Source organism: Eubalaena glacialis, chromosome 10, assembly GCF_028564815.1.
Source record: "Eubalaena glacialis isolate mEubGla1 chromosome 10, mEubGla1.1.hap2.+ XY, whole genome shotgun sequence".
In the NCBI taxonomy this organism is placed as follows: domain Eukaryota; kingdom Metazoa; phylum Chordata; class Mammalia; order Artiodactyla; family Balaenidae; genus Eubalaena; species Eubalaena glacialis.
In genome coordinates this window covers 112,505,433-112,517,587 of record NC_083725.1, presented here as the reverse complement: position 1 = coordinate 112,517,587, position 12,155 = coordinate 112,505,433, and the positions used below count along the sequence as shown (strand labels likewise).

General features: G+C 60.8%; 1 protein-coding gene across 6 annotated transcripts in view; it reads left to right on the top strand.

Moving 5' to 3' along the window:
- Positions 1-2,987: 2,987 nt before the first annotated feature.
- SYT7 (synaptotagmin 7) overlaps positions 2,988-12,155 on the top strand; it is a 59,349-nt gene continuing 50,181 nt past the window's right edge. For all 6 annotated transcript variants that reach the window (XM_061201846.1, XM_061201842.1, XM_061201845.1 and 3 more), the window contains exon 1: positions 2,988-3,115. In XM_061201846.1, the coding sequence (XP_061057829.1) occupies positions 3,085-3,115 (31 nt within the window). In that variant the 5' untranslated portion in view covers positions 2,988-3,084. The remainder of the gene's footprint in view (positions 3,116-12,155) is intronic.

Below are 12,155 nucleotides of genomic sequence, written 5' to 3'. Positions count from 1 at the left end.
TCTGTTAATGTTGTGCTTTTACCTTGTCCAGACTCTTGTCCTCTGTAGATGAGGAAGGGGAAGCCTGGGGCGGGGGTAGCTGCGGGGCTGGAGACAGGGTGGCGGAACAGGTTGCTCCTGGTCTGGCCCATCGGCAGGCTCTGCTGTTGCCCTGCACAGCTGCCTTCTTGCCCATCTCTGAGCCTGCCCCTCCTACGTCAGGAGGATGCTGAGCCTCAGTGTCTTGCTACATGGATGGTGGCGAGGAGAGAGGTGTGTTTGTTCCGTCACGTGAGCTGCACAAACAGCTTCCTCAGCATTTTATTAATAATTCAGCCCATGGCCAAGAAAGCGGGGTAGGGGGCACAGGAGCTGTGGGGAGATAGCAGCACTGGAGACCATGGCAGGTGGAGGCCAGAGGGGAACCCAGGAGCCCTGCCTCCTGCCGTGACCTAGCAACAGAGCCAGGTGGCCTCAGGGGCCCTGTTTAGGAGAGTGCAGGCCTGGCATCTGCTTCTGTGGGACAGAACGTCCCTCCCTGCTTCGCATCCCTCCCAAAGCCGACCCAGGACACCTGGACCCTGAAGACAGCACCAGATCAGAAGCAGGCCTGAGGGGTCCACGGCAAGCACTGTGATAGTCCTTGGAGAAACAGGTGCTGCCAGCATTTCCTGCCACGACATGGAACCCAGGACACAGGGGCCAGCAGTGGCAGAGAATGAGAGTGGGATGGGAAGGGGAGAGGCCAAATCCCCAGGCCCTCATCTGCGAGGGACCGGGCAGAACAGGGGTGATTCACACACTCTGATCTCCTTTCTCAGAGGACCTGCTCACTCCCCCAGGCTTCATTTCCTGCTTGTGCCCAGCCCTCCGTGAGTGCTCAGAGGACAGGAGCTCACAGTTGGCTTGGCTCTCTATGATGCTTCAGCAGGAGAGAATGGCCTTCAAATTCAGGAGAATGGTTCAAGGTTAGACATCTAGAAGAACTTCCCTGACAGGCAAAACATGGGAATGGGGAGTATGTGGTGTCCCTGTTAAGGATAAACAAATGACAGTAATGGCATTCAAAATCGATCAAGAGTAAGTTCTGTGCTCCAAGTACAGAACTTGGGGTGGGGGGAGGGATGAACTATTTGCTCTTCACTAGGGCAGTGAGAGAGGCAGCTGGGGGTGGGAGCAGGAACAAGGCAAACCTGGAGACCCTGGAGTCCCAGCCTGTTGGCTTGGCTTTCTGGGGTTTGCCAAAAAGGGGTGTGTGGATAGTGCCTGAATTCTTGGCTGCACGTGGATGAGACTGGCTGCGGGGTGTGTGAAACATAATGGCCCTTGACCAGGGGATGAGGAGCTGAGATTTCTGGCCACTGAGGAATTATGGGCTAGAACCTACAGTTGACTTTTTTCCTTCCCTTTTTAATTAGAACATTCAATCCAAGGAAATCTGTCCTCCACCGGAACAGTCTTCATGGAGGTTTGCTTGGGGGAATTTCCTTGACTGTTTCTCAACCAGAAAAGCTGTGGGTGGAGGTGAATGTGTGTGTGTGTGTGTGTAAGAGGCTCCATGTGAGTTCAAGGAGATGGTTTGTGTGTGTCAGTGTGTTGGGGGAGACTTGAGATGGAGGCTTGCCCCTGTGGATGCTGTGGGAAGGTGGAGGTGTGGCTGGGTGTGAGCTGAGCAGTATAGAGTCTGTTTCTCGAGGTGACAGTAGGAATCCTTGACTCTGGAAAGCCTGGTTCACCTGTGAACTGCATTCTCAGTGGAGGGGAGGGGAGGATGCTGTGGCAGGCCCAGGGATTTTGCCCTCCTGCTTATTCCCTTCAGTTCAGGGTAGGGGCATGCCCCGTATTGTGTGATGCTTCAGCGTCCGTATCTCGTTGTGTAGGAGGTGTATTTGTGTGCCTGTGTGTGTGTGTGTGTGGGGGGTATACCTGAAACCAGTTCCAGGCTTTTAAAAGCCCTGGGATATGGGCCCCTTCTCCTCCCTGCCCCAGAATCAAACAGTTCCAATTCTGTAGAGAAAGGAGAATTAGGGTTCACCTGATTTGGACTGTGCTGAGCTGACAGAGGGGCAGAGAGGGCCAAGTGAGCCCCAGGGTTGGAAGGGGAAGGAGGCCTTTCCTTCTTACCCCTTGAAGTTCTGGGGTCAAGGAAAAGGAGAGGGGCACTGGAGGAGTGGATCGAGAGAAGCAGGGGCAGAGGCTGAAAGGTCTGTTTTCTTCTATTGTGCGGCTGGGTTAAGTGGAGAGGGTCACTAGGCCTAGTCCCTCATATAGAGGGTGGAGCTCCTAGACTCCAGCTGTGCGCAAGCTCTGGGGATGGCCAGAGTGGTGGACCCAGGTTCAGCGCTGGCAAAAATCCACTCCTTGTTTTTACACACGCCAGCTCCCCTGCCCGGGACGCCGCGCTGTCGAGTCCCGAGCTGACGCCCTGCAGCCGCTACCGAGCGGAAAACCCGGAGTGGATCTCCACGCTTTTTGGAACGGAGTCAAAGGGCACCTCGGAGGAGGTGGCCGGCTCCGCCGCCCTGCGGGGTTCGAAGCCGCTGCCATCAGGGGCGCACCGGCGGGGTGGGTCGATCGGTGCGGCGGGACCCGCAGGCCCAAAGAGCCCAGCCGGCGGGCTCCGTGCCCTCCCTGCGGGGGCTGAGGGCGGGGCGCGGGGCGGCGGTGGTGCCCTCGGGGCGGCGGCGGGCGCGGGCTGCAGTGCGGCGCGCGGCCGGCAGCGGGCAGCAGGCGGTGGCAGAGGCGCTCGACAGCGGGCGGGCGGCGCCGGCGGTGCCCCGGGCGCGCTCACACACGAGCTCACACACACATACACACAGCCTCGTACACACTCACACACGCTCCGGCGCGCACACGCGGCGCACAGGCCGGAGGGAGGAGGCTCGGCGCGGCTCGGCGGCGGCTGCAGCGTGCTCGGCGGGCGGGCGGGAGGGCTGGCGGGCGGCCCCCGCTCCCCGGCTCGGCGGCTCGGTGCAGCCCGCGCGGCCCCCGCCCTCGGACCCGCCCCCGGGGGTCGCCCGGCCCCATGCCCTGCAGCGGCGGCGGAGCAACGCGCGGCCGCGGGCGGCTCTGAAGAGCCCGGAGGGAGCCGGCGACGAGGGGACCATGTACCGGGACCCGGAGGCGGCCAGCCCAGGTAAGCGCGGCCCCGCGCGGGCTGGGGCGCCCCGAACCGGCGGACAGGACGGCGGCAGCTCCGGGAGCCGTCTCGGAGCCCCAGCCCGGGGCTGCTGTCCGCCGGAGCCGCACGGACTCCCCCCACCCAGGGTCACCCCACACCGGGGGCGCGGGCTTGAGCGGCAGCAGCTCGGACCCCGGCCCCCCGCAGTCCGGGCACTGCCAAGCTAGATGCCGGGCGCCGGCTTTGCAGTGTCCCCACAAGGACCTCCCCCCCACCCCCAGCAGCCCAAGGACAACGTGTGTGGCGGAGCGAGGAGCCGCTGCCCCCGCAGTGCCCTCAGAGGCACCCCCGGGTCCCCAGCACCAGTGCCTCCCGGGTGCCAGTGCTAGGGGACCCCAGAACAAGGATCCCGGGCAGCTTTCGGCCAAGGTTGTGGGCACCGGGAAGCAGAGTGACATCGGTGGTGCCAACTGTGAATTGAGAGGGTGCCAGGGGGCAAGTGGGAATCTGGTGCAGCAGCAGCGGAGAGGGGCTTCTAGGGGGTGGTGAGTCGCAGGAGCGTTGAGGAGGGAGGCAGGGGTACCTGAAGGGAAAGAGAGCACAGATTGGTGAGAATAGGGGTACCAGGGGAATGTTCTCCTGGGCTTGGGGAGGGGGGAAGCAAAGAACCCCAAACTCACTCCAGTCCTGTCAGGGGTGGCAGGGGGAGGGGCCGTGCTGCTTTGCATTTCTCCTGAGCCCAAGCCGGGGAGTGGCCTGGGAGCCCACGTCTGCCTGGCATCCTGGAAGCCAAGCCAAGGAATCTTTCCACCTTCCTCAGGAAATTGCTCTGCCATTTCCTCCTTGGCTCCGGACGCCTCCTCACACAGCTCCCACCTGTAGGCAGGTCGCCTGCAGCTCCTGCCCAGTCTCAGTCTCAGCTCCCACCTGGGGTGCCCCAGCCCGGACCCAGCACCCGCAGTCTGCCAGTTCTGGCAGCAGGGTCTCCGCTTCTGGGTTTCTGTCTAATGCTGAAAGCATGACACCTCAGCCTGAGGACTTGCTCCCGGACGAAGAGCCTCTAGGCTTACTCCTGCTAACCTCTGGGGGCTGGGGGTCCTGGGGGAAAGGATAGCTCTAAGGCCCTCCACAAAAGGGGCCTAGAGCCCCAAGGCTTTTGAGGGCAGTCCAGTGGGCGCCGGCTTTGCCCACTCTTGCCCCGGCCCCACATCTGCTCTTTCCCTCTAGGGGCAGCCTCAGCCTGTCCCTGCCTCCATTCTTACCCTCATCAAGTCATGGCAGCCCGAGCCCACTGAGGAGGACCTCCTGGGTGCCAGGCATTGCACTCATTCAGTGCTTGCGTATATGGGTGAAAGAGACTCAGTCTCCCTCTCTGGAACCTCATGCCCATCTATGAATGTCCTCTAGGTAATGGCGGAAGGGACATTGCCTTTGGAGACCCCTCCCTTCATCTCTCTGGACCCAGGTCACCTACCCTGGCATCTTTCCCCAAGAGACTGCCAGCTTCCAGCACTTGGACCAAAGACAGAGGTGTTCTCTTGCTTGGATCACCCTCTCAGAAGCCAATAGCTTAGTTCAGAGACCAGCTCCAGGGTATGAAGATGGAAGGGGGGATGCAGTGAGGACACTCCCCTCCCCCTGCCCTGCCAGGCTGGCAGCCTCCCCTTTCCTGTTAGGCCAGTGACCTGGGGCCCTGCCCTCGTCCCCTCTCCCTCCCTCCTTTTTCCTCCCACGCCTGGGCACCATGACATCACCACTCCTCCAAGGACCTCTGCCCTCTCTATGGAGGCCAACTTGATGTGCTTGGCATCTTCTGGGCAAAGGGCCTGGAACCCAGTGCTGCCCCTGGTGTGTTGGCGGCCCCCAGACTTTTCCCTCTCCCCCTTGAATGGGCCTTGCTGTCTGGGCTGGAGACCTGTCTTGCCCACTCTGGTTGCAGGACCCACTAGTCCTGTGGCAGGGGCAATTCTGACCGGGAAACAGACCAGCCTTACGTTTACTTCTCTCTGATGTGGACACTGGGCTGGATGGGGTCAGACATAGGCTGCAGAGGGCAGAATTTGCTTTTGATCCTAGTCCCCTGGGGATCTCTGAGGGACCAGGGGGTTGGGGGCCTCAATCTGGCCTCTGTGCCCCCTGGCATCCCTGCCCACCTCCTATAATCCCTACAGCTCCAAGCCAGACTTCCCACCACCACCCCTCTGCCCCAGCTCACCCCAGGCTCCCCAGACCCTGCTCCCCCGGGCAGGGTATGTGTCCCCCAAGGCAGGCACCAGGTGGGAGTAAAATATGCAAATTAATTCCCGTGTGATTCAGGCCCATCCCTCTGGTCCCCCAAAGGCCAGTACCATTTACATACTCATCCCCTCATCCCACTGCCTGGAACACCTGTGGCCCAATCCTTTAAAAAAAATCTTAATCTCCTGTCCTCTTGTTCCAGGATGGTTCCAGAAGGTCCCTGTGTACCCCCTCCTTCAGCCCATGCACTCTGCAAGTCCCCACAGGGCTCAGCCTGCTGCTAAGACCCTTATCCTGACAGGGGACAGGAGCAGTTCCCTCCCCTTGTGGGCCCCTAGCCTCCAGGCAATTCTCTTCCTGATCTTTTGTGGCTGAAGCAAGGGACTGTGGGGAAAAGCCACAGCCCAGTGAAGAACGAAGACAGCCCCCCGCCCTCGCTTCTGCTCCAAACTCTGCCTCGCCTCCCCCCAGCCATGCCTGCAATCTCCCCTCTGTCCCCTCCAATAGACATGCGGCCCTCTCCCGGCCCTCAGCCTCCATCCTCTGTCCATCCCAAAGCTGGCCTGGCCAGGCCTCCCTGTGTCCCTGTCCCCCGGCAGGGCAGGGCCTCGGCAGGCCCGCAGGGGTCAGTGTTGCAGTGGGCAGGCAGGACGGCAGCAGGGAGAGAGGGAGGGAGAGGTGACCTTGCGGGTGAGCAAGGCCAGAGAGGCAAAGTCTGGGCTGGTGCAGCAGCTCTGGGAGAGGGTTCAGGTCCTGAGGGCTGCCAGCCCGGCCCCCAGCCCTCTATGAACTTGTCCTTGGGGATAGCAGTACTTGAAGGCTTCTCTGTCTGTCCCACCTGTTAGTGGGCTCTGCCCCCTACAGCAACTCTTCCAGGCAGGTCATTCCTAGGGAGTGTGGGGGACCCTCTGCATGGGCCAGGGGGCCTTGGCACAGAGGGTCTTCTCTCTCAAGGCAGGAGGATCCACACGATTGTCCAGGCCAACCCTCCACCCACTGGGCACAAGTGAGGGACAGAGGCTGTTGGGTGGCGTGTGGCGCAGGAATCGGGGCTGAAAGGGCAGATCAGCGGTGTACGCTGTGAGGGCCATCAAGTTTAGGGACAGGGGCTGGGGTGTGGGGCTGTCCAAGGAGACCTGACTGACCATTTCACTGACAAACCCTCCCCCCACCCCCAGCTACCCGATCTGCACGGGCCCAGACCTCCCTGGCCTGCCTCCTGGGCTTGGCTCACAGTCTGGGACTGAAGATCAAGTGACCTCCCAGCGGGCCATGGCTGTGAGGGGGACTTGGGGCAGAACAGGTCCAAAATGCAGGGCTGGACGTATGACTTCTGCGGGGTTTGGGTCAGGGTAGCCAGTGCCCCCAAGCTGTAGCATTTCCAGGGAGACAGGACTGCCCCCTACCCCTTGGCCTTGGATCATGCTGTTCAGTGGCCTTGTGGGGACAGCTTGACCGATAGGCTGGGTGCTCAGGACTGGGGGATGGTGGAGAGGGAGAGAGCCTCAAAGCGCCTCCTGGTTGGGGAAGAGGGGCTAGAGCAGGCTGGACTGCGGTGGGAGCCCACAGGCCAGCAGGTGACAGGTGAGGGACAGCTGGAAGGCAGAGGAACAGGTGGGTGTCAGGCGAACAAAGACAGGCCCCGCACAGCTGGGCCCTGCCCCTGGCTGACCCCAAGCTCAGGCCCAAGGGGCACTGCAGGCAACATAGAGTGACAGTGGAGGACTGTCCCCTTCTTACCCCCTCCAGCCCTGCCTGAGGGACCAGCAGAGGAAGAGTGTGTGGTCCCCCCCTTCCCACTCCTCCTTTCCCCACCCGCGCTCCCCGCCCACCCACCCCCATTCTCTCAGGGGCTTTGAATCTTTATTGAATCTGATGGACCATTCTCAATAACTGCTTCCCGCAGGGGAGTGAGGCTGGGAACAGCAGGGAGAGGAGTGGTAAGGGGGGCCTCGTGGTGTGGGGGGGGGGGCCTCGGGGTCGGGGGACGTGCGGGAGGCCCAGTCCTGAGCAGAGGACTCTTGGCTGGAAGAGGAGCTGGCTGCCCAGGCTCCTCGGAGGCACGGAGGCATCTCAGGTGGGTGCGGGCAGCCCTGCGTGGAGCCGGCGCCCTGTCCCCTGGGCAGTGCCGGGCAGGTGGCACATGCCGCCAGTAAGGTCAGCGCTCTCTGTTGGGGCGGTCACTGGTCTGGCCAGGTGCCAGAGCCAGCCTGTGCCAGGCCAGCCCGGGTGCCCACCTGCCTTGCCAGGAGACCCCAGCCAGTGGTACCAGGTGGACCTTGCCAGTTCTGTGGACGTGGATGTCCCTGACCTTCCGGGCAGCAGGGGCAGCCTTGCTGGGCCCTGTCCAACTTGTGTCTGGAGGGCAGGACTTCGGTCTCACCCAGCAGAATTCCCCAGGGGTTGGAATGGAGTTGGCAGGCAGCATGGGACCTGTGGAAGGGGCTGGACGGCGCCCAGAGCCTGTGCCTGGAACTCTGGACCCAGCTGGTCAGAAAGTGGGCTGGCACGTTGGGCCTGCCCTGGGGGGCTCTGCAGCTTCTGCCTGGAGGAGCCCCTTGGAAGAGTTGTGTCGCCTGTGAGGCTGGGCTGGGAGCCTACCGGTATGGTGAGCTGGGACATTTGGGGAGTTGACATATCCGAGGGATTGAGTGTGTCGGGCTGCAGCACCCAGGGAGCGGGAGGGCGGGGCCGGTGCACAGAAGCGCTGCGCTGCGTGTGTACCTGTGTGTGCACGGGTGGCAGCTGGACGGCCGTAATAGCTGTGCTCGTCTGAGCTCCATGCCCGCTGTCAACAGCAGCTAATGAGTGGATTTGTAGCGAGGTGCATCGAGGTGCCCAGGGAGCTGTGACGGAAAGCGTTTGGGGAGGGCAGCTCCCCTGGCCCTGTACCCAGCCAGGCGGGGCCTGTGCCCTCGAGGGGCCCTGCCTGCCCCCTGCCACACCCTCCCACCTGCCAGCTTGGCCGCCTCCGAGGACTCCATCTGCTGGGAGCAGGGCCTCACCTGGCTGTGTGGCGTGCACGGGCGTGGATGGTGGGTGGGGGTGGGGTGGAGCTTTGGCCTGTACAGATACAGGCATGACCACAATAGCGTGTGGGTCTGTCCATGTGTGTGTGTGTGTGTGTAACTGGGCATGCATATGTGTTTGTCTGATTCAGTGTGTGTGTGTGTGTGTGTGTGTGTGTGTGTGTGTGTATGCACCCCTTCCCAGAGCCCTAAGAGAACTGCCCACCCAACCTCAATCTTGGTACTGGCCCTCTGTCTTCGATGCCCTTCCTGGAGTGCAGGAAGTTGGAGTTCTCCAGCTGGCTCGGGGAGAAAAGGAGGTGACCCTTTCTGTCCATCGGAGGAGACAGGCGGGAGAGGTCTGAGCCCCAGCTGGGAGTTGCTGGTTGCATCAGAGAAAGGGGAGAACTTTGGGCCTAGAGAACCCCAAAACCCCAGCCCTGTGGTTCTAGAGCCCTCAGGAGCCCCCCAAATGAGAGAGGTGTGGTGCCAAGGGGTCTGTCCTAGCAGGTCCGTCTCACAGTGCTGGCTGGCGAAGCGAGCACCCTGCTTCCAGCCAGGCGGGGTGGCGGGTGTGGGAGGCCCCGAGGGGTGCCTGCTTGAGGCCCTCCACGAGGGGAGCAGAGGAGAGAGCTGTGTGGCTAATGTGTCCAATTAAATTACTTCAAACCCTGCCGTGGCAGATGCTCCCGGCGGGGCCCTGGGTACAAATTGGATCCGTCTCATTACCACGGGGTGGTGTCAGTGGGGCCGGAGAGTGGTGGCCAGCTCAACCAGTGCCCGGCAGGCCCTCTCCTGCTCTGCCCAACCTGGGCCTGCCATGAAACCCTCGAGCACTCGCTCACTCCAGCCTCCCTCAGGTTCCTCAGGTCCACCGGGTCCAGATATTGGGGCTCCCTTGCCATCCCAACCCCAGTCCCTGGCAGCCCAAGGGCCCCTCTGAGCCCTCACTTTCTTTCTACAGGAAAATGGGAGTCCCCTGCTTTATAGGGGGCTCAGCCTAAGGAAGCCCCTCTTAGGTCACCCAACATACCCTGTTTCCTCCCCTCATAATAACAATAGGACAATAATAGCAAGTTCTTATTTGTGGAGCACGCAGTATGTGCTGCGCACTTTACATCCGCAAAGCAGGGGATGACTTGCTTAAGCTAGGCCTCTGGGGTCAAACAGCTTCTGGCAGAGACATTTGCGGCTGTGTCCCTGAAGCAAGTTACTCACCACCCTGGCCTCAGTTTCCTCCTCTGTTAAATGGGTATGATGATGGTTCTTACCTCCCATGGGGTTGGAGGATGAGATAAGGCAGAAAACATCTTTAGCAGAAAGCCCTGCACCTAGTAAACACTCAGTCAACGACAGCTGTTATCAACATCACGCTGCAGCGAGTGATTGATGTGTGGGACGAGGGTTCTGGAAGCTCCGAGGAGGACAGGCCTGCCTCAGCCCTGGTGGAGGAGGCCTGGGGAGGGCTTCACCGAGGCAGTGTCTGTCAGTTACCATCAAAACAGCAAAGAGGTGTGGAGCGTTCCATAGGTGCCACGACGTACGTTAGCTCGTCCATCCTCAGACCACCCTGGGATGGGGGCACTTGCAGTTAGAAGTTGATTTGGGATTCCAGCCACACCACCAGACCCAGGAGCATGAGCGTTGAGTCCGGGGCTTTGGGTCTTGAAGGAAGAATAAGAGCTTGCCATGTGAGCAGGCAGGGAGGAGGCATTCTGCGTGGTGGGGACAGCACATGCAATGGCCTGGAGGTGTGACAGGTCTTGGCCAGTCGAGGCAGCAGTGAGTGTCTGAGCGTGGGGGGCTGGAAGGAAGGCCTTTGGGGGGCAATAGCAGGAGTTGAGGGTTGGGAAAGGTGGGCTGGGCCAGATTATGAAGGTCCTGGCATTCTGAAATAGGAAAGCTGGAATTTTTTTTTTTTTTTTTTTTTTTTTTAAATTAGGGCAATGGTGGGCCATGGATGGCTTTCAAGCATATCTCTATAAAGAACTTTAACTCGGTGGCAGTGTGGAGGGTGGGAAGCCTGGAGACAGGCCCATATCTGGAGCTGGAGGCCCAGCCATTAACATATCTGTTCCCACCTCTGCCCAGACCCTCCTCAGTCCCTCACCTGCACAGGGCTGTGTCCAAAGCACCCATACCAAGTGGTCTGGGGCCCTGGCCTTTGAAAGCTTGTGGTGGGTAATGGGCAGTCAAGGGGACAGCCTGGCGCAGGTGGGCACAGATTTCCCCTCCCCACCGGGGGCTTACCTAGGGGGCTGGGGTATCAGAGAAAGCCTCCCAGGGAGAAATGTAGAGCCAAGGTGGACAGGCCCAGGGCTCAGCGAACGCGGTTAAGGTTCCTGAGAATCGCTTCCGCGCCCCCTGCCCCCACCGTGGGCATCAGGGCCCAGCCCTGGAGGAGCCGCACAGCTCAAGTTCCAGCTGCCAGGCCTAAGCTCCAGAGCCCCGCCAGAGCCAACCTGTCTCCACAGCAACTAGGCAGGCCGCCCCCCTCCCTGTGCCCACGGCCCCTGGCACAGGGGCCCATTCACAGCAGGGCCTGGGTACATCTTCCCACTTCCCTAGGGGGCCATCCCAGAGCAAACGCTCTCACACCCAGGCACTGGCAGCATGCGAGCATGTTTGCATTTTGGTTCGTGTGCACACATGATGTGTATGTGTGCCCTGCAGCAGGAAGCAGGGGGGTGGGGATGGTCTATGTTTTCTAACCACCTTAGCTGGGGATTTATTCCCCTGCGGGAGAGGGTCCAGCAGGCACCAAAGAGCTAGGCTGAACTATGGGCTCCTGACTCAGGGATCACGGTAAGGAAGGCAGCCCAGAGAAGACATAGTTAGGAGGATTTGCCGGTAAGGGAAAGCAGCAAAGGAGAATCTCTTAGCCGTGCCTGGTGGGTCCATAGACCGTCTGGTTCTTCATATACATCTTTCATTTAATCTTCACAGCAGTCCCTCAGGGAAATATCATTACCACTGTTGTACAGATAAGGAAACTGAGGCCCAGAGAGGTGGAGTGTCTCACCAGGTCACTCAGTAGAGCAGGGATGAGATTGCAAGTCAGCCTCACTCCCAAAGCTAGGTCTTAACCACTGGGTGACACTGTCCAGTGCCTCCCTTATCCCACTAGGATCTGAGCCAGGCTGTCTCTCGGCCCATCACTCGGAAGGGAGGGCTGGGAATCAGTATTGGCCCCAGCGCCTGCTTTAGCGCTCGGTGTCCCCTAAAGCTTTGTTCTCAGGTCCCTGGAGCGGGGCGGAGCCTCCTTCCCACCCTGTCTCCTCTCCCTCTCTCCAGGCCCCGTGGAAGGATCCTCTCACTCAAGGGGAGGCACCCCTTACTCCCTGCTTGGCACCTGCCAGCCCTGGAGGAGCCTGATGAATCGGCTGTGTGTGTACCCCCCCCGCCACAGAACCCCATTCCTCCCTCTCCAGCCCCCGCCTGGTTAGGGAGGTGCGAAGGGAGCGATTTCACAGCCTGTCAGCTGAGGCCTAAAAATACCCAGAACTCTGAGATGCTTGGGCAGAGGGAGGAGAGAGCAGGGACCAGGGATGGGGTTGTAGGGGGTGCAATGGTAACTTGGGCAGAGAAGCCCTCTCGGCACCACAGTCCTGCTCGGGAGTGATGGGCAGACCCACTGTCCCCTGGTCCCCCGTCTGGCTCCATATCTGGCAATGCAAAGGGGAGCTGGCATCTCTAGGGTCTTGAGAGCTCAGCTCTGGCACTCAGACCTAAGGGAGGGCTTAGTCTCAGACGGGAACCATGGACCTCGGGCCCCCAGAGCCTCCGATCGATGCCTTTTTCTCCCTCTC